General features: G+C 43.2%; 1 protein-coding gene across 1 annotated transcript in view; it reads right to left on the bottom strand.

Annotated features, from left to right (window-relative positions):
- Positions 1-21,213, bottom strand: part of LOC106574327 (partitioning defective 3 homolog B) — a 157,243-nt gene that overhangs the window by 32,064 nt on the left and 103,966 nt on the right. Inside the window, exons 5-6 of the mRNA XM_082962407.1 lie at positions 16,547-16,650; positions 1,905-1,999 (exon numbers count right to left, since the gene is read on the bottom strand). Coding sequence (XP_082818533.1) covers positions 1,905-1,999; positions 16,547-16,650 — 199 coding nt within the window. The remainder of the gene's footprint in view (positions 1-1,904; positions 2,000-16,546; positions 16,651-21,213) is intronic.

The raw sequence follows: 21,213 nt of genomic DNA, 5'->3' as shown, positions 1-21,213 counted from the left end.
GCGAGCAAGAGAGAGAGCGAGCAAGAGAGAGAGCGAGCAGAGAGAGGCGAGCGAGAGAGAGGGCGAGCGAGCAAGAGAGAGAGAGAGCGAGCGAGCAGAGGAGCGAGCGAGAGAGAGCGAGCGAGCAAGAGAGAGAGAGAGCGAGCAGAGAGCGAGAGAGCGAGCAGAGAGAGCGAGCGAGCAAGAGAGAGAGAGAGCGAGCGAGCAAGAGAGAGAGCGAGCGAGCGAGCAAGAGAGAGCGAGCGAGCGAGCAGAGAGAGCGAGCGAGCGAGCAAGAGAGAGCGAGCGAGCGAGCAAGAGAGAGCGAGCGAGCGAGCAAGAGAGAGAGCGAGCGAGCAAGAGAGAGAGCGAGCGAGCGAGCGAGAGAGAGAGCGAGCGAGCGAGCAAGAGAGAGAGCGAGCGAGCAAGAGAGAGAGCGAGCGAGCAAGAGAGAGAGCGAGCAAGAGAGAGAGCGAGCAAGAGAGAGAGCGAGCGAGCAGAGAGCGAGCGAGAGAGAGAGAGCGAGCGAGCGAGAGAGAGAGCGAGCAAGAGAGAGAGCGAGCGAGCAGAGAGAGAGCGAGCGAGAGAGAGAGCGAGCGAGCAGAGAGAGAGAGCGAGCAAGAGAGAGGAGCGAGCAAGAGAGAGAGCGAGCAAGAGAGAGAGCGAGCGAGCGAGCAGAGAGAGCGAGCGAGCGAGCGAGCAAGAGAGCGAGCGAGCGAGCGAGCAAGAGAGAGAGCGAGCGAGCAAGAGAGAGAGCGAGCGAGCGAGCAAGAGAGAGAGCGAGCGAGCGAGCAAGAGAGAGAGCGAGCGAGCAAGAGAGAGGGAGCGAGCGAGCAGAGAGAGAGCGAGCGAGCGAGCAAGAGAGAGCGAGCGAGCAAGAGAGAGAGCGAGCGAGCAAGAGAGAGAGCGAGCGAGCAAGAGAGAGAGCGAGCGAGCAAGAGAGCGAGAGAGAGAGCGAGCAGAGAGAGCGAGCGAGCAGAGAGAGAGAGCGAGCGAGAGAGAGAGAGCGAGCGAGCAAGAGAGAGAGAGAGCGAGCGAGAGAGAGAGCGAGCAAGAGAGAGAGGAGCGAGCGAGAGAGCGAGCGAGCGAGCAAGAGAGAGAGAGCGAGCAAGAGAGAGAGCGAGCAAGAGAGAGAGCGAGCAAGAGAGAGAGCGAGCAAGAGAGAGAGCGAGCAAGAGAGAGAGCGAGCGAGCAAGAGAGAGAGCGAGCGAGCAGAGAGAGAGAGCGAGCGAGCAAGAGAGAGAGAGAGCGAGCGAGCAAGAGAGAGAGAGAGCGAGCGAGCAAGAGAGAGAGAGAGCGAGCGAGCAAGAGAGAGAGAGAGCGAGCGAGCAAGAGAGAGCGAGCGAGCAAGAGAGAGCGAGCGAGCAAGAGAGAGCGCAAGAGAGAGAGCGAGCAAGAGAGAGAGCGAGCAAGAGAGAGAGCGAGCAAGAGAGAGAGCGAGCAAGAGAGAGAGCGAGCAAGAGAGAGAGCGAGCAAGAGAGAGAGCGAGCAAGAGAGAGAGCGAGCGAGCGAGCAAGAGAGCGAGCGAGCGAGCGAGCAAGAGAGCGAGCGAGCGAGCGAGCAAGAGAGCGAGCGAGCGAGCGAGCAAGAGAGAGAGCGAGCGAGCAAGAGAGAGAGCGAGCGAGCAAGAGAGAGAGCGAGCGAGCGAGCAAGAGAGAGAGCGAGCGAGCAAGAGAGAGAGCGAGCGAGCGAGCAAGAGAGAGAGCGAGCGAGCAAGAGAGAGAGCGAGCGAGCAAGAGAGAGAGCGAGCGAGCAAGAGAGAGAGCGAGCGATGCACACACATAAGCGACTAGTAGTTACAGATATGCAAACACAAACATGCTTATGAAAAAAAAAGAACAGCACACAAACAAACCTTGTAAACATATCAACCCATGCAAACATGTGAATATGTAGTTGTGTGTACACAGACACACACCCCCTACTTGAGTGTGACCCGGCTCATTTTGGCTGTAGTGGGGATGTCAAGCCTCAGTCGGTCTTTGGGTTCTCCTCTGTGGGTCAGTGCATGGCTGTCATCCTGTGTATATACACACACACACACACACACACACACACACACACACACACACACACACACACACACACACACACACACACACACACACACACACACACACACACACACACACACACACACACACATACATACATACATACATACATAGTTAGCCAAGTCTACTGTTGGTATCTCAGTCCCTCACTCTCCACTCGTCCACTAACAAGGACACCAACCAATCAAACAATATCTTCAGTTGATATCAATCCCCGAGACCTTCAGACAAGACAATGGCCAGATGGACCTGGGTTCCAACCTCATCCGTGAGTGTCCCTCTCTCCTCCGTCAACTCAATCTGTTCTTCTTTGTTTTGCTCTCCTTCCATATCGCTCAGGAGAGAGAGGCTCATTTTAAGTCATGCATGCTAGCGCCACACCAGCAGCCCCGGGGTGAAAAAAAAATATATATATTTTTTTAAACGGCGCAATCAGTGTTGACGGACGAGGAAGAAAGAAGAATGGGGGGAAAAAAACGCAATACAAAAAGGAGGTTCCCAATTACGACCTTCTGCCCAGTCACTTTCATTGTGTCACCAACCTCCTCCATTGTCTCAACCCCCTCGTACTGACACATACAGGGGGGCCTCCCACTTACCCCTCCCCCGATCCCTTGGCCAGCCAGGATCCTCGGTCCAACCCCTGCTTCTCCTCTCCTAAATACACATCTCCACGACACGCGACGCTCCGTGCACAGATAGACAAATAGTGGCCCAGTTATTAGGCCGCTCAGCTGTTATCCACAATGGGCCACATGTTACCATGTCTCCATTGTTATTGTGCATCGCCCCACCTATTCCTCCATCTCCTCCATTAAGAGTTCTGCTATATTCACACGGCCCAGGGGAAAAGAGAAAAACAGAGAAAGAAGGGGAGAGGGCGAGTGAGAGAGGAGGGGGAGAGAGAGGACAACAGGCTAAAATGGGGTTTAACCCTATACACTCATCTGAATTGGTCTATATGGATCGGGGTAAATTTAAATGTTTCTTACAGAAGAAATATGCATAAGCATGGTAGCAATTGAAAGGGGACGTGTTGGAGATTATGGGAAAAGTATTAGACCAAAGTTGAGGACACAAAAGTTCACCTGACAAGACTGAATCCAAACATTACACTGTTGATTTTATGTGCATTTTACATTCTGTACTTTTTGCCACATTTGTTGATAACTAAATGTGAAAATACTCTGGATACATTCAGTAACATAAGAATATTCTTGTTAAATGTGGGGTAGGTGCAACATTAGACAAGACATTTTGAAGGGTTTGAGTGAGAGGACTAAGTGGCGTCTCCAAGTGGCTACACACCTCTCTGAAGTGTGCACAGTTCCTAAGTTATTTCAATACACTTTTATGACTCAAAGAAGAGTCTTCAACTATAAGGTGCTTTTTGAGCTCTCCTAGCTGTGCTGTTGAGGAACTAGAGCAAGCACACTTGCAGTTGTTTCGTCTGGAACAGAAACCCACCATCCCAGCCATAACACAATTACTGTTGTTGTTTACACAATCCAAAAACCGCCCATTTTAAATAGCAATCTGGGTCAGGTGGGCATCATTTGAAAGCTTGTTCAATTGCCAACATGACTAGCTAAATTAAAGAAAATACTACCGTACAGGGTTAGGTTTTCACAAGGCAATTCAGAGAAACAGATCGTTATTGGAGTGCATTCAGGTGAGTGTTCCACAGCTAATTTTCTTAACAATAGACTTAACACAGGCTCATTCTGTTCAGAACAACCCGGGGTATGGCGGCATGTCATCTTGTAACTGTACATCAAACATTGTGATCATAAACGTTGACACATGAGTTTTATGATATGGAAATGTGAAGTGCACATTTGGACTCACGGGAGTTCTCGTCAATAACAGCATTACCCTCACTCATTACCCTCACTCATTACCCTCACTCATTACCCTCACTCAGACAACAAAAAAGTTGGCCACAACTTCTTGTTGTTGCGGTGCTCAAACTGCCTTATTAATTATCTCCCATGATTAGCATCTAATACATTCTAATAAAAACGCACTGACGCTTGGATTTAATAAAGTAAATAATATAATAGTATGCTGCTGTGTTTCTTCTTCATGTGACTGTTTTTTCTCAGGAAAAATTAAGTATTCTGTGGCCAAATACATGCCGGGGCTAGCGAGAACGCACATGACAAATGAGGTGTGTGTGTGTGGTTGTTGTCATACGCATGAGAAATGAGGTGTGAGTGTGTTCTCTGGGAACGCTTCTGTGATCTGCTAAACGTCAGATGTGGTGAGAAATGGTGTGTGTGTCTGTGTCGGGGAGTACTTTCCTGTGACCCTTGACCCCTGTCATATCCATCACAGAATTGCCCCTTACTCATAGCTGAAGCATTACCCCTCTAGGGAAGGGGTCAGGACATACACACACACAACCGTACTACTGATGTGAGCTCCTCTGTACAGTTCTCACTCAACATTACAGGGTATGGGCAGTAATACCACACCAAAACTGCCGCCATTTAAAACTTTCACTACACTCACGCCCGTCGCTCCCCTTTTTCACATGCAGGGGGGAAAATGTTAGTTTCAGTGTTTGGAGGTGAAATATGACCTAGGTCCCAATACAGTGCCTATAGAAAGTCTACATCCCCCTTGAACTTTCTTCACATGTTGCTGTCTTAAAATGTAATCTAAAAGGGGATTCAATTACATTTTTTCCCCTACAGATCTACACAACCTACTCCACATTTTCAAAGTGAAAGAAAGTTGTAGAAAATGTCCCAAATTAAGAGAAAATCTAAAAACTGAAAAATCTGAATTGGATAAGTCTCCACCCTCCTGAGTTAATACTTGGTGGAAGCACCTTGGCAGCCATTACAGCTGTGAATCTTTTGACATGACAACTCTTACGGCAGCATATATACATATATATACACACACTGAACCAAAATATAAATGCAACAATTTCAAAGATTTCACTGAGTTACAGTTCATATGAGGAAATCAGTCAATTTAAATAAATTCATTAGGCACAAAACTATGGATTTCACACGATAGTCACAGATACCTTAAAACAAATGGGCCTCACAAGAGCAACAGGATCTCGTCACAGTATTTTTGTGCCTTCAGATTGCCATTGATAAAATGCAATTGTGTTCGTTGTCCGTAGCTTATGCCTGCCCATACCATAACCCCACAGCCACCATGGGCACTCTGTTCACAACGTTGACATCAGCAAACCGCTCGCTCACACGATGCCATGCACATGGTCTGCGGTTGTGAGGCCAGTTGGACGTACTGCCAAATTCTTTAAAACGACGTTGGAGGCGGCTTATGGTAGAGAAACAAACATTACATTCTCTTGCAATAGCTCTGGTGGACATTCCTGCAGTCAGCATGCCAATTGCACACTCCCTAAAAACTTGTAACATCTGTGGCATTGTAATGTGTGACAATACTGCACTTTTTAGAGTGGCTGTTTATCGTGGCCAGCGCCGGTGTAATGTGCATGCTGTTTAATCAGCTTCTTGATATGCCACACCTGTCAGGTGGATGGATTATCTTGGCAAAGGAGAAATGCTCACTAACAGGGATGTCGACACATTTGTGCTCAATATGAGAGAAATAAGCTTTTTGTGCGTATGGAAGATTTCTGGGATCTTTTATTTCAGCTCATGAAACATGCGACCAACACTTTACATGTTGCGTTTATATTTTCTGTCAAAATTGCTCAAGGTCATTACATTTTGTTGGAAATCAGTGATGGATGGACTGCAATAGTCAAACCTTGACTAGACCACTCAGGAACACTCACCACCTTTTGGAAAGCCAATCTGGTGTGTCTTCGGCATCTACATTTGTGTAATTGCCTCGCTGAAAAATTAAACTAACCCAGGGTTAGGTTTTCAGAAGACTGAGGCAGGTTTTCCTCTAACTTTTTATCTGGGCTTCGCTCCTGTTATATCTATTTTGATGCTGACAAACTCCCCAGTCCCTGTCGATGACAAGCATACTCATAACATGATGCTGCCACCACAATATTTGAAAATGGAGAGGGTTTCACTCTGTTGTGTTGTATTGGATTTTACCTAACCTTGTAGTTTTTAAGTAAGGCCAAAAAGTTACTTTATTTGCCATGTCATGCAGATTTACCTAACAGCCGTGTTGCAAACAGAATGGATGATTTGAAGTGGATTTTCGTTTAACAAAGGCTTCTTTCTTTTGACTTTGTCATACAGGCCAGTAAAATGGGATTAATGCAATGTTGCTGATCCCTTCGTGTTTTCAAGTATTGTGGTGGCAACATCCTGTTATGTGTATGCTTGTCACCAGCAGGGACTGGGGAGTTTGTTAAGATCAAAATAAATATGAAAGGAGCAAAGATCAGATAAAAAGTTATTTTTCTGCGGGACAATTTTACACATTTTTACATGCAAAAGACTTTCCAAGAGGTGCTGAGTGTTCCTGAGCAGTCTAGTCTCAGTCCTGACTTAACTCTGCTTAAAAATCAGAGACAAGGTTTGAATATTGCTGTCCATTAATGATTCCCAACCAAATTGAATGAACTTGAGCAATTTCGACCAAAAAAATGGATACATGTTGTCCTAAGAGTGGTAGAATATTGTGGACATTGAAATTGGGTTTTTATTTTCGTAATAAGGCTTGCTTCCCACTTATGGCTAGAAAGAAGTTTGTTCAGGCCACTTTTCTCTCTGTAATTGATTATGGTGACTTGTTTATGCATGCAACCTCCTCCGTCTCACAGAGACTGGACTGTTTATCATGCATCCTTGCGCTTTATTACAAATGCCAAGTCACTCACCCACCATTGCACATTGTACCAAATGGTAGGTTGGACCTCACTTTATATGCGCAGAAAGATACATTTGCATGTGTTCATCTACAAAGCCCTTTTGGGTAAACTCCCTCTTTACCTCTGTAGTCTGGGCTCCTTCACTACCAGCAGTTACCATACCCAGTCTGCTAGGTGGTTGCTACTTAAAGTCCCCAGGACATTCACAGTATTAGGCAAGACTGCCTTCTCTTCTTGTGCACCAGACGCATGGAATACTCTACAATCCATGCTTTATCTACATATGTTAGTGCCACTGAATTAATTAAAAATATTGATGGGAGACTCTGTTACAGAGGAGTGTAAATGCTTTTTTTAGGCTGCTGTTGTATTGTTGTATGTTTTAATTATGCAATGTATCTACTGTTGCTGCCTTCTTGGCCAGGTCTCCCCTGAGAAAGAGACTCTGGGTCTCAATGGGCTTTTCCTGGTTAAATAAAGGTTAAAAAAAAGAAGTAAATTATTCACAGCTTAAATGGCTGCCAAAAGGTGCTTCGACCAAGTATTAACTCAGGGCGTGGAGACAAACTTAAATATCATAATTGGATATTTGCAAATGTTTAGAATTTGTACATTTTTCTATAACCGACTTTGAAAATGTGGAGTAGGTCGATTTAAAAACTTTAAGGCAGCAAAATGTGAAGAGAGCTCAAGGGGGTGTAAGACTTTCTTTCTCACGGGCAGTGTTCACTTGTTCACTTCCCTAAAGAAAGCCCACAGGAGTGTGTGTGCATATGTGTTTTTGCATGTGCACGTGTGTGTGCGCCAGTGTGTGTAGACAGCTCCAGGGTGGAAAGGTTTCACCTGAGCCGCCTCGGCAGAGAGGGGGAGCAGGTCCTGCTGCGTTTGATACCTCTATTTGGGGACGAACTGGGATGTTTATTGCTGCACTGACCTTAATTACACAATCTTACTTTCGCCATCCCCTCTTCAGAAAGAGAGGGAGAGAGGGAGGGGAAGAGAAGGGGAGAAACTTAATTGCATACTCCACGCGTCCTCGCCTCCTTCTCAAAGCCCATTGGAGGAGAAGGTCAGATGGGAGGGACCTCTGGCTTTTGCATCCGATGAGTTTTGAGAAGGAGATGAGAGATGACCCGAGGAGTATGCAAGGAAAGAGAATAAAGGAGAAGACGGGTGGGAGGGAATGAGAGGAGAGAGAGCGAGAGAGAGCTGGATCAAAAGGAGGGAAGCAAAGGATGCAGTAGAGGAGTACGGATGGCCTAACGGACATGCACACTTTTAAAAGACTTAGACAGCTGCATATTATCACAATTTTAAAATGTCACCAACAAAATCATAAACAACATGCCTATAGCAAATGCAGCATATAGCAGTCATTTTTCACATGCAAATAGCATTTTTCAGTAGTGCTCAAACCATCCCATTCAATGAGAGCAGCATTCATTTTTCAACTTGAAGCAATGAGCCCAATCAGTACTCCATAACAACAAAATCATATGGGCTAATACAGTGCTGTGTTACAGCCCGAATTCAAATTTGATTAATTATTTTTCTCTCACCCATCTAGACACAATACCCCATAATGACAAAGAGAAAACGTATTTTTAGAAATATTAGCAATCTACTGAAAATGAAATACAGAAGTGTAATTTACATAAGTATTCATACCCCTGAGTCAATACATGTCAGATTCACCTATGGAGCTGTGTGTCTTCTGGGTAAGTGTCTAAGAGCTTTGCACACCTGGATTGTACAATATTAGCACATTCTTTTTTAAATTCTTCTAGCTCTGTCAAGTTGGCTGTTGATCATTGCTAGACAACCATTTAAGCCTTGCCATAGATTTTCAAGCCAATTTAAATCAAAACTGTAACTAGGCCACTTAGGAACATTTAATGTATTCTTGGTAAGCAACTTAAGTGTATATTTGACCATGTGTTTTAGGTTGTCCTGCTGAACGGTGATTTTGTCTCCCAGTGTCTATTGGAGAGCAGACAACCAGTTTTTCCTCTAGAATTGTGCCTGTGCTTAGCTCTATTCCCTAGATTTTTATCTCCCCAGAAACTCCCTAGTCTTTGCTGACGACAAGCATACTCATAACATGATGCAGCCATGCATTTATTTGCCACATTTTACTTTAGTGCCTTATTGTAAACAGGATGCATATTTTGGAATATTTGTATTTTGTACAGGCTTCCATCTTTTCACTCTGTCATTTAGGTTAGTATTGTGCAGTAACTCCGATCACAGCCATTAAACTCTGTTTTAAGTTGTTTAAGTTTAAGGTGTGCGTAGTGGTGAAATCCCTCAGTGGTTTCCTTTCTCTCCGTCAACTGAGTTAGGAAGGTCGCCTGTATCTTCGGGTGTATTGATACACCATCCAAAGTGAAATGAATTACTTCACCATGCTCAAAGGGATATTGAATGTCTACTTTTTATTTATTTATACCCATCTACCAATAGGTAGGTGCCCTTCTTTGTGAGGCATTGGGAAACCTCCCTGGTCTTTGTGGTTGAATCTGTGCTTGAAATTCACCGCTCGACTGAGGAACCTTACAGATAATTGTATGTGTGGGGTACAGAGATGAGGTAGTCATTCAGAAATCATGTTAAACACTATTATTGCACACAGTGAGTTCATGCACTGTGACTTGTTAAGCAAATCTTTACTCCTGAATTTATTTAGGCTTGCCATAACAAAGGGATTGAATACTTTTTTTATTTTTTATTAGTAAACATTTGTAAAACATAATACCACATTTACATTATGGGATATTGTGTGTAGACCAGTGACTCAAAATCTAAATTGAATCAATTTTAAATTCAGGCTGTAACACAACAACATGTAGAAAAAGTCAAGGGGTGTGAATACTTTATCAAGGCACTGTAAAAGTCCTTTGTTTCGGGGTTTTGGGTGAAACAATGGCTAAATTTATATTTCCAAGTCCTATTATTGAAGATCAAGGGGTGTTAAAATTCATTGTAATGACTGGAAATCTGACAGACTTTGGTTTTTAATGTAACGATATAGCCTAATCGTATTATCTGTAGTAGAAAGCAATGGGTTAGAAGAAGCCTACATATCCAACCCATAAACTAAAATGCAACATCAGTTTATGGCCAGCTACGTAAACTCATTGATTTATCTTGTAATAGATGTTGTTCAATTGGTAATATTCATTTTTGTCTCATTCTAATGCCTCTTAAGGGGAAAGTAATCTACAAGTAACTGAAAATAGTCAGGTCCCGTTACCGATATTGGGTGATCCAAAAGTTACAGTACTGATTACAATTTTGGATGGGCAACTAGTAACTGTAACCGATTACATTTAGAAAGTAACCTACCCAACCCTGCACACACGAGCCAAAACACTCTGAAGAAAAGACAGTGGAGGGCTTCCTTAATGGTTCCCTATTTTCAAAAGGAGAGTTCTTGAACCGCTGAACCCTTTCAAACTCCTGCCTCTGGGTCTGTATTCGGGGAGTGTGTGTGTGTGTGGGGGGGGGGGGGGGGGGCTCTCTCTCTCCCATCCATCAGAAAGAGAGTGACTCAGATTATGCAACAGTCCATCCCATCGTGCAGGAGCCAGCAGAAGGAGAGACAAATAAAATGTGATTTGATTTTGAGAGGGGGCGGCATCCCTTTTTCTCTCTCAATCCATGATTGTGTCCCAATGATCTCTTCTTCATCCCAAAGTGTTATCTTGTTCACATCCCTTCACTGATTTGAAAGGAAATGACTGGTATAAAGAAAGCCCATGCCTCCACCAGTCCAATGATTTTATTATTATTGGTACGCAACGTATAGGTTTACAGGATAGGGGCCAGTTAAACACATACACCAATGTTTTTTTATTTTACCTTTATTTAACTAGGCAAGTCAGTTAAGAACAAATTCTTATTTTCAATGACGGCCTAGGAGGGTTAACTGTGGGTTAACTGCCTTGTTCAGGGGCAGAACGACAGATTTGTACCATGTCAGCTGGGGGATTCGAACTTGCAACCTTACTAGTCAAACGCTCTAACCACTAGGCTACGCTGCCGCCCAACAATGTAAAATGTGAAAACAAAAATATTGGGAAGCAGTGTCTCAGAGGAAAAAGGGCAGAAATAAATAAAATCACACAAGCCACGCCCCATGATCAGACAGAGACATATTCAGGGTTGCAAACTGGTAAGGGCCCAAAAAGGTGACACTTTTCTTTCTTTTTTTTACACTGAAACATGCAAAAAAATCCCTGCTAGGGGGAAATGCAGGTTTTAACTAATTAAAGAACAATTGAAATGATCTACATGATCAGTCTCTCTGTGTAAAATAAAAAGTGGTTAATTTGAACGCAACACAGATCAAAACTAAGGAAAGCAATCCAATGTTATTTGTTGGATCCAAGTCTTCAAAAAATAGAATATTGCAGTTAGCCATGACAGCCTTTATAATAGAATGCGTGTGACCACAGACACATCTAAATATTTCACTTGGGAAAAAAACATCTTAACCCTAGGATCAAATTGTTCTAATATTCCAGGAATTCCTTAAATAATGTCTTTAATGTTCTAACATCCTAGTTGTGCTTTTTTTAATTTCTTATTTTTTTTTAAGTAAAAATAGTTTTTGCGTCACTACCCCAAGTTTTCATATGTGGGTCAAATATGACCAGTATGTATTTCCTACGGAAATACAATAATAAAACCTAAGTAATTAATGAAATATTTATTAAATATCTTGTTTTTAAATGTTCATTAATCACCGTTTTCATTTACTCATTGAGTAAAAGGAGTTTCATAAGAATGCTGCCAGATATACGACCAAAATGGTTTTACAGATGTTGGATAAGGAAGCCATTGGTGCCTCTGACTCAGAATCTGAGGTATCCAATTCAGATGACACAGACTATGTGCCTGTGGCTCAAGTTGGAGTTGTGGACGCAACTGGTAGTCCAGCTGTCCTAGATGATTCTACAGATGGGGAGGACTCCTCCTCTGAAGAGAGTGAAAACCAGTCAAACAGACTGAGTAAAAAGGGATCTTCGTGGAGTGAACACCCCCCACCCCCTAAAGGCTGGACCAGAAGCCAAAACATCCTGAGGAGCTGCCCAGGGCCTGTACTGGGCTCAACAGATGTGTCACCAAAAGTTGCCTGGGAGCGGTTCATTAGTGACAGCATCATTGAGGAGGTCCTAAAGTGTACAAATTTAGAAGGATGGAGAATAGCAACAGCAAAGGGGACAGAGTGTAGAGAGGTCAACAAAGAGGAACTTAAGGCCTTTATCGGCATGGAGAAAAGGTGGGATGTCTCCAAACGAGAGCTATTTTTAGATCCACTGCAGAATCCAATGTACAAGGCCACCATGTCGGTCGGAAGATATGAGGATATCGTTCGCTACCTGAGGCTTGATGACAAGAGGACCAGAGTGTTCAGAGAGGCAATGGACCACCTGTCAGCATTCCAGTATGTGTGGGACCTTTTCCTAGCAAACTGTAAAGGGTCATCTCCAGCGACTGCGTCACAATGGATAAGAAACTTTCCTCCAGATGTGACGCTTGGCATTCCATCCAAAGAGTTCAATCTTGGTTTCATCAGACCAAAGAATCTTGTTTCTCATGGTCAGAATCTTTTAGGTGCCTTTTGGCAAACTCCAAGCGGGCTGTCATGTGCCTTTTACTGAGAAGTGGCTTCCGCCTGGCCACTCTACCATAAAGGCCTGATTGTTGGAGTGCTGCAGAGATGGTTGTCCTTCTGGAAGGTTCTCCCATCTCCACAGAAGAACTGAGGCAATGGAAAGATGTGGGGTGATGAAAGAGCCATGCCACCACCACTCAGATCAGCCAGGGCCAGAAGAGGAAGAGGTGCCAGCTCTGCCCAAGCGCAAAGGAACAAAAAGTCAGTTGCTAGAGTTTTCAGTGCAACACACCTGTCTGCAAAGAGCACAGTCACATGCTTTTGAATTGTAACAAATACACAGACTAAGACAGCATAAGTAAGCATCACACACACTTTTCTGAATTCACAATTGTTAGTGTTGTCGTTTATATTGATGATGAACTTTGGATTTTCATTTTATTTTTTTTATATTATAAAACATGCTTAAGGTGGTGTTATTTTTGTTTTTCACACTAAAAGGTTGAATGTGAAACTTTGTAAGAAAAATATGCTAATATTTTCAACAGCTGTTATAATTTTCTTAATATGTTATCATTGAAATGTGTATGAAATTGTTGAAGAGCGACTAAAAACATTTCAAACAATAAAATAATTATTGAAAGGTCCAAATCATCACTCAAAATAATTATGTTCAACAAAAAGGATAATATTTTAGACCCATATAAATAAAACACAGATATTACATTATCGGGTCATTTTGACCCAGCATATGCATTCTTGGTGCGCCATGTTTACTATGCATCCTAGGGTTAAAGTAGAAATAGAATGCCTGTTTCATTCTCTGTTTGCTCTATTATAGTGGCCACTATAGTAGACGTCGATCAAGTGCACAAGGCTACATGTGTGCAAAAATAACCCCCCTCACTCACACAAAAGTGTTACTGTCAAGTTCAACACAACAAAAGCAATATCTTTGGGCTACACTGCACATTATTACATTGTACACTTTGCCTGCAGACATCTGTTCTACAATGTGCCAGCAGAGCATGATACCCTGTTGGCATAATCTCTTTCAGGCAGAGAGTACACAAGTGGCATACCCCTTTTTATCCACTGTATTGAAAGAGGGAAAATGTGTGGCGTTTCTTTCACCTCTATTGGCATCCAGCAAAATAAGCAAGGCCCAGCTCCAACTACACTTGATCCCTGAATCCACTTGTTTAACAAGCAACACCTCATTTTCATCTAATTCTCTCATTCTGAAAATTATCCACATATTGTAGAGGGAAAACATTAGTTCAAAAATAGCAGTTGGTTCATTAGCTAGTTAACATTTCACACAGATTGCCAAGGACCAGTAACTGGCTGACTACACTGCTCGCGACACGTGCGAGCGTTGCAAAATAAATGTAGAAATCTATATTATTCAATTATTGCACCCACACTGCTAGCGCGCGCCAACGAGCGTCTGCGTTGCCAAGGGCTAAAATAGAAGTCAGTTCTATTTCCGACGCAGATCCTGCTGCAAGTCCTGCCTCTCCCATCTCCTCATTGGTTTATAGAAGCAGGTACCCACGTGCCATCTCCGCATTGGTTATACCCACGTGGGTGACTGAAGACGAACAAGGTCAGTGGCAGTAATGCACCTAATTTATGAAAGTTGCCAATCGCAATATAAAGTCAAGAGAAGAAAAAGCCTGGAAGGATGAAAGATGACTAGAAACGTTTCGGTGGACCGTTTTATGTGTGGATTAATTGGTGGAGTAGAGGACCTTCTGCATTTCAGGTAAAATAACAACTCAATGTTTATATCCCAGGATAAATTAGCTAGCAACAGCAAGCTAGCTAAATAGGACAAATTAGCTAGCAAGTGCATGCTAGCTAGCTAAATTGCCATAAATGTTCAATGCTTTTCGAACTGTCCCCAAATTAATATAATTGGTTCAGAGTTTGTTTTGATATTTTAACCTGCGTGTCGTGATCACGTTTGGTGTGGGGGGAAAAAATACATTTTTGCACGATGGCGCACGCGCACAGCCGGTTTGGGTTCCGCGTTAGCCCTTGGCAACGCAGACGCTCGTTGGCGCGCGCGAGCAGTGTGGGTGCAATAATTGAATAATATAAATTTCAAAATGTATTTTGCAATGCTCACATCGCATGCAGTCAACCTGTAAGGCTTCTCATCTGCCTCTTCGTTATCGTTCAGGGGACGCGCTGCTGTAACTGCATTGCACTATCTGCTGTCTTGCCAGAGTGCCCGCTGATTCTGTAACCAGCAAATTGGTTGTCTCTTCTCTCTACAGTCGCGTGCTGCATTCTGTTGTTATGTGAACAATTGGCTGAGCCTTGGATACCGCCAGCATTGCTCCAAATGTGCATCACTCATTCGCTTACAGCCAGTAATGATCCAAAGCCCCCCCTCCACACTCCCACCCAAACTGTATCTCATCGGATCTACACGATTCACGTAGGTCACCTATTTTGGATTCAAAACAGCGAATTTTGCCGAAAGGCGACTAGTTTGCATCCCTGCATATTTTATGTGCTGTGAGACCATGGACAAAAATAACTCTGTGGTTGGTAGTGGGGGGGCTTGGTGTTGAGGTCTCACAGAGGGCCACAGGTGCTGCTAGCCCTGAGGATTAAAAACAACCTCAGAGAGAGGAAATTACTGAGACCACAGGGCTGCTCGGAGGAAAGGAGGTTGGGGGAGGGGAGGGGGGGGCAGAATGAGCTAGAGGGTGCAAGGAGGAGGGAGAAAGGGGGTGCTAGAGAAGGCGAGACAAAAAGAAGGGGGGAGACATGGAGGAGTTACAGGTGGCAATAGCCTGCAGACTAGGAGAAGAGGATAGGAATACAATAGGTGATCACGGGAGCGTTCCCAAACGGGAAGAGAGGGAGCCAGGGGTAAAGACAATGGAGAGAGACAGAGCGTGTCAAGCGAGACAGATCATACTTCCATGACCCGGTCACGGACTGTTTGGGAGGCTGAGGGAACATTGCGTGTGTGTATACGCGCTCGGCTCTGTGGCAGAGCTTCTTACAAGGAGTGACTGTAGGAGTCTGCTTTCTGAAGAGGGGACAGGTGTGAGGTAAGGATGGAGGTATAGGGGTATGAGTACAAATGCATGTCCTCCAACGCAGGGACAGGGCAACAGTGATTTGTCTGGATTACAGGATGTAAATTGTCAGATGGTGGAAACATAGTCAAGTCTCAAAAAGAGAGAAGAAATGAACTAACCTCTGGTCAGGGGTGTTCAAATCCTACACTGGAGGTCAGGGCCTAAGACTAACTTTTCTGTATACCAGCCACTGTGGCAGGTAAATAAAGAAATCTACCAGCCACTCAGATTTTTTACCTTGAGCATGCTTAGTAATGTCTTAAAACAAGAAATGTATTACTAGTAACAATGTGGTATATTGCTCAATTTAATTTAATATTCTGTTACCGGAGCCTTTTAGCCAAAATATCACAGAGGCAAAAATGTTCAGCTGCCCCTTTAAGGTTACTTTGGTAAGAGGGCCACTCAAGTCATGACTTGTTCCTGTGAGAATCTCACAGCAACCTTTTGAACAAAACAATGTAAATTCAAAAGAAACATGAGGACAATGTCTCACTTTAGTAGACTTGAGTAAATTATGCCTGTGCGCATTGCTTCCAAAAACTACTTTTTCAGTACTTCACGGTCAGTGCTCACAGACCCCAGACAGATAGTATTGCTGCATGAGGTGGGATATCTATAACGGTAGGAGTCAGATTTCTTTGTGCATTACTAGATATTAAACAAAACGGGAGAAATTAATTTGTAAATTTAATTTTAGGCCCTGCTGGAGGTCCAAAGTAGTGCTGGTTTCTATTGTTCTTGATAATTAAATTGCACCCACCCGGTCTCCCAGGTCTAAATCAGTCCCCAACCAGTCCCTGATTAGCGGGGAAGAATACATTTTAAAGCAGTGGAACTGTCTTTGAGGTACAGATTTGTATTTGAGGACTCCAACCACATCTCTGGACACGAACAGACTCATGGACTTTTTTTTTGTTCTCGTCTTTGTATTACATTTTCTAGGCTTGCTGTATTTTACTCAGCTGCCACAGTTTGTACTTTAAGATGAAGTCTTTCTCACCATTTCAGCTGGTCTGGCATTGAGGTCATCAGGGGGAGGTGTCACAATTTCCAGTGGTGGGGCCAGGGCAGAGTCACTGCTGCTCCTCACCAGTAGAGGGATGCCTGGGAAATACCAACACACAGAAAGAGAAAGAGAGAGAGAGAGGTGGTCAATGTTGTCCATCAATGCAAATGTGAGTACACCGATTGTGTTTGTGTAAACTGATCTACGCTTGGTATTAAGTTAGGCACTGTTTTCCAACAACACAAATCCACTGTAAATCTGCCCAAGATTTACAGTGGATGAAATAAGCATCGGAGGAACAGAGGGAGGGAGAGAAAGAGCGAGATACTTTGCGCCCCCCCCCCCACCCCTCCCTAAATGGAAAGTCAATCTGATCAGCAGCTGCTGCCCCCCCAAACCCATGCCTTGCAATCTAACCCACTCCCCCTTACGCAATCAAGCCAATTACACCACATGAAACGGCTTGGGGTACCAGAGAGGTACACTGAACTACAGGGGAGGAAAATATTTTTACTCTGCTTTTAAAAGCGGCATCAGGGCCAGACCTCAAATAGGCCCGGGCTAACTCCCAAATGGCACTCTATTCCCTATATAGTACACTACTATATAGAGAACAGGGTGGGTCCTGGTCATAAGTAGTGCCCTACATAGGAAATAGGGTGCAATTTGGGACACATCATGTGAAACCACATCTAGAGCTGTAGGGGCAACTGAGCTTTTTATACGACTGTAACCTACAGAGAGTTGGTTAGACCTGGACACCACAGAGGAGCGAGATAGGCGAAGGAGAGGGAGGAGTGGAGAGAAGTCAAAGCGATCCCTCTGATCTTTATCATCCCGTCATCAATCTCACTTTAAAGGGGAAGAGGCCAGGTCTTTCTGGTCCAATTGGGCCAAAATAAAAAAAAAAACGGATGAGTATCAAGTATATGAAAAAGTTCAAAGGAGAAGTGTTACTGCACTGTATCGGCCAGTCCCACTTTGCTCCTTTGACCTTGCTTTGATGTTAGGACTATAATGGAAGCTCCTTCCATATGGTAGCGGCTGTATGAAAGGCCTAAAGGATAGATCCTCTGCAGAGACAGGAGTAGGAGCCAATCATTTTTATTGAACGCATGACCTGACCAGGACAAGCGCTCCTTGCTCTAGTGTTGACCCACCCAGGCTGCTGACCACGTCAAACAAGCAAGTCACCCTACACCATACAGACAACCTCAGACCAGACCAACCAGGAGGAGCTCACACACACACATCTTAAGGAATCCAGAAATGCATCCACCTTAACAACCAATTTCAAAACCCCTACAGTGCTATGCTCCTATAAAAAGGCCTACCATCTGGAAGCACATTTCTCCAACGATTTACAAAGAAACAGACACCTTAGAATAGTGTCCCCAATGTTTAACCGAACACTGCTTCTGTTAAGCGATGATGTATTGTCTGTCTTTGAGGTAAAGCTCTGTGTTTAATCCTCTCTATGTCACTTGGATCTGTGTCCTATCTGTCTATCACAGCCTTTGTCTGTTACTCTCTCTCTCTCTGTGTGTGTGTGTGTGTGTGTGTGTGTGTGTGTGTGTGTGTGTGTGTGTGTGTGTGTGTGTGTCTTTCTCTCAATTACTCTCGGTTCTCTGACTTAAATTAACTAAACTGTTCTTTAAAGAAATTGATAGTTACATATTGCAATATTATTTATGGACTACATTATAATCGATATTTGACTACGAGTATCGATGTCAATTTTATTTACATTACTGATCAAAACAAATAGTCTCATGCTGTCTCTGCAGCAGTCATATAGTGAGCAAGATGTTTGGAACATCAAATGGCAATATTGAATTGCAATACATATAGAATTGTGAGAATCGCAATACATACAGTTCCTTCAAAGTATTCACAAGCCTTTTCCTTTCTCACATTTTGTTGGGTTACAGCCTGCATTTAAAATTAGATTTGTGTCACTGATCTACACACAATAGCCCATAATGTCAAAGTGGAATTTAGTTTGTAGTACATTTTAGAAATTAATAAAAAAAATGTTACGCTGAAATGTCAATAGGTATTCAACCCCTCTGTTATTTAGGCAAGCCTAAATAAGTTCAGGAGTAAAAATGTGCTAAACAAATTGCATAATACGTTGCATGAACTCATTACGTGTTCAATAATAGTGGCTAAAAGTGGATTTCACCATAGTATAGGAGAGTTAAAATGGTTATTCCATCAAACTTCAAATTATTAGAATAGTACACAAAACAGAACATCCAGGTTAAGGTTCAGAGGCGCATGCTCGCGAACAGGAATGTTCCAAGTTCAGACAGAAGGGGGAATCAGATCGCTATGATTGCCAGGAACCTTACTTTTGATTTATATTTTCATTTTTTTGCACTACTAGTACTGCCTGTTGATGTTCAGGAGGTAGCTACAGTAGCTGGATGATATTAACATCTTCGGTTTTTATTTGATTAAATCTACTTCATTTCATCTTGGTGCTTACGTCACCTACTAACACCCTGGTACTACCCGTAGCTCCCGTTCTCCTCAGTCCGTGAAAACACAGAGAGAAATGGGTGTCGCTGATTACTCCTGTGTAGAAGTCCATAATGCACAATAAATAAATGGAGATGTGAGAGGGAATGTGTTTTACTTTTCTCCATGCTCCTCCATAAACAACATGACAGATGGTGCATTGAAGAATGATGTACTCCAGTCCTGACTTCTTCATAATACCATTGCAGGTATGCTTATATTGTCTATGAATTATTATCATACAGTCTTTGTATTGAAGTTTATTTATTACTGTAGTCTATAGATTATTGCTTTATCTATAAATGTGATTGTGTGGGTCCGTGAAAACAGAGAGAAAGAACAACTTGTCAGACGGTGCATTGAAGACTGATAATCATTCCTAACCTGACTTTTCATAGTACCATTGCAGATCTACATAAAAGGCCGAAAAGACCGCCATGGTGTCGCTCTTCATTTCTTGGTTCTTCTGTGGTACATATAAAGACCACTACAATGAGGCCAATGGTGATTTTAATGGTTGTGAAATGAGAAAACGGAGGATGGATCAACAACATTAAAGTTACTCCATTATATTAACCTAAATGACAGACGGAAAAGAAAGCATGCACAGAATTAAAATATTCCAAACCATGCATCCTGTTTGCAACAAGGCACTTAAGTAATACTGCAAAAAAAATAGTTGTTTGTCCAACACAACACATTACACATTTTAAGCATGTGGTGGCTACATCATGTTATGGGTATGTTGTCATCGGCAAGGACTAGGGATTTTTTGGGGGGATAAAAAGAAACGATATCTATAAGCACAGGTGAAAACCTGGTTCAGTCTGCTTTCCAACAGACACTGCGAGATTAATTCACATTTCAGCAAGACATTAACCTAAAACACAAGGCCAAAACTGGAGTTGCTTACTAAGATGACATTGAATGTTCCTGAGTGGCCTAGTTACAATTTTGACAAAAAACTACTTGAAAACCTATGGCACGACTTGAAAATGTCTGTCTAGCAATGATCAACATTTGAACATCTTGGCCATGTTCTGTTATAATCTCCACCCGGCACAGCCAGAAGAGGACTGGCCACCCCCCCCCCATCCATAGCCTGGTTCCTCTCTAGGTGTCTTCCTAGGTTCTGGCCTTTCTAGGGAGTATTTCCTAGCCACCGTGCTTCTACACCTGCATTGCTTGCTGTTTGGGGTTTTAGACTGGGTTTCTGTACAGCACTTTGAGATATCAGCTGATGTAAGAAGGGCTTTATAAATAAATCTGATTTGATCAACTTGACAGAGTTTGATGAATTTTGAAAATAATGGGTAAATATTGTACAGTCCAGGTGTGCAAGACTCTTAAGAGATTTATCAAAAAAGACTTACAATTGTAATCACCGCGAAAGGTGATTCTACAAAGTATTGAATCAGGGGTGTGAATACTTGCGTAACAGTTATTTCTTGTACTTCATTTTCAATAAATTGGCAAAAAACACATTTTCCCTTTGTCATTATGGGGTATAACGTGTAGATGGGTGAGGTAAAAAACAAACGGTTTAATCCATTTTGAATTGAGGCAATAACAACAAAATGTGAAATAAGTCAAGGGGTATGAATACTTTCTGAAGGCGCAGTATCGTTTCGGCACCTAAGTATCATGATAATATCGTATTGAGAGGTCTCTGGCAATTCCCAGCCCTACCAAATAACAGTTCAGACTACTCAGTCATGGACAAAGCACTTCAGAGTCCTCCCAGGGAAAGGTACCTACGATTTTGTTATATGAAGAGGCTGAGTACACATAATTAGGGCCCAGAGTTTATGCTCACCTGACTTGACCAGGAAAAACTCTGATGACCAAGGTAGAGGTTAACTACAGATCAGTAAAATGTCTCTCTCTTCAATGCTCCCACTTTAAGGGGCAAATCCTAACTCCCACTTTTAAGTAGAATTTTCAATGGGAGATTAAGTTTTTTGATTAAAAAACCTGAGGCATTTAGGAACTAGGGAGAATCTCAATTGCATATTCTTCACGTCCTCTCGCCTCGCCTCCTTCCCAAAACCCATTGGATGAGAAAGCCAGAGGTCCAACCCCACAGATAAACATCTCTGACCTCTGACCCTAGAGCATAGGTTCATGGGAGATCAGAA

This window comes from Salmo salar, chromosome 16, assembly GCF_965601325.2.
Source record: "Salmo salar chromosome 16, fSalSal1, whole genome shotgun sequence".
Taxonomy (NCBI): Eukaryota; Metazoa; Chordata; class Actinopteri; order Salmoniformes; family Salmonidae; genus Salmo; species Salmo salar.
The sequence above is the reverse complement of the archived record's forward strand: the minus strand, read 5'-3'. Positions and strand labels throughout refer to the sequence as shown.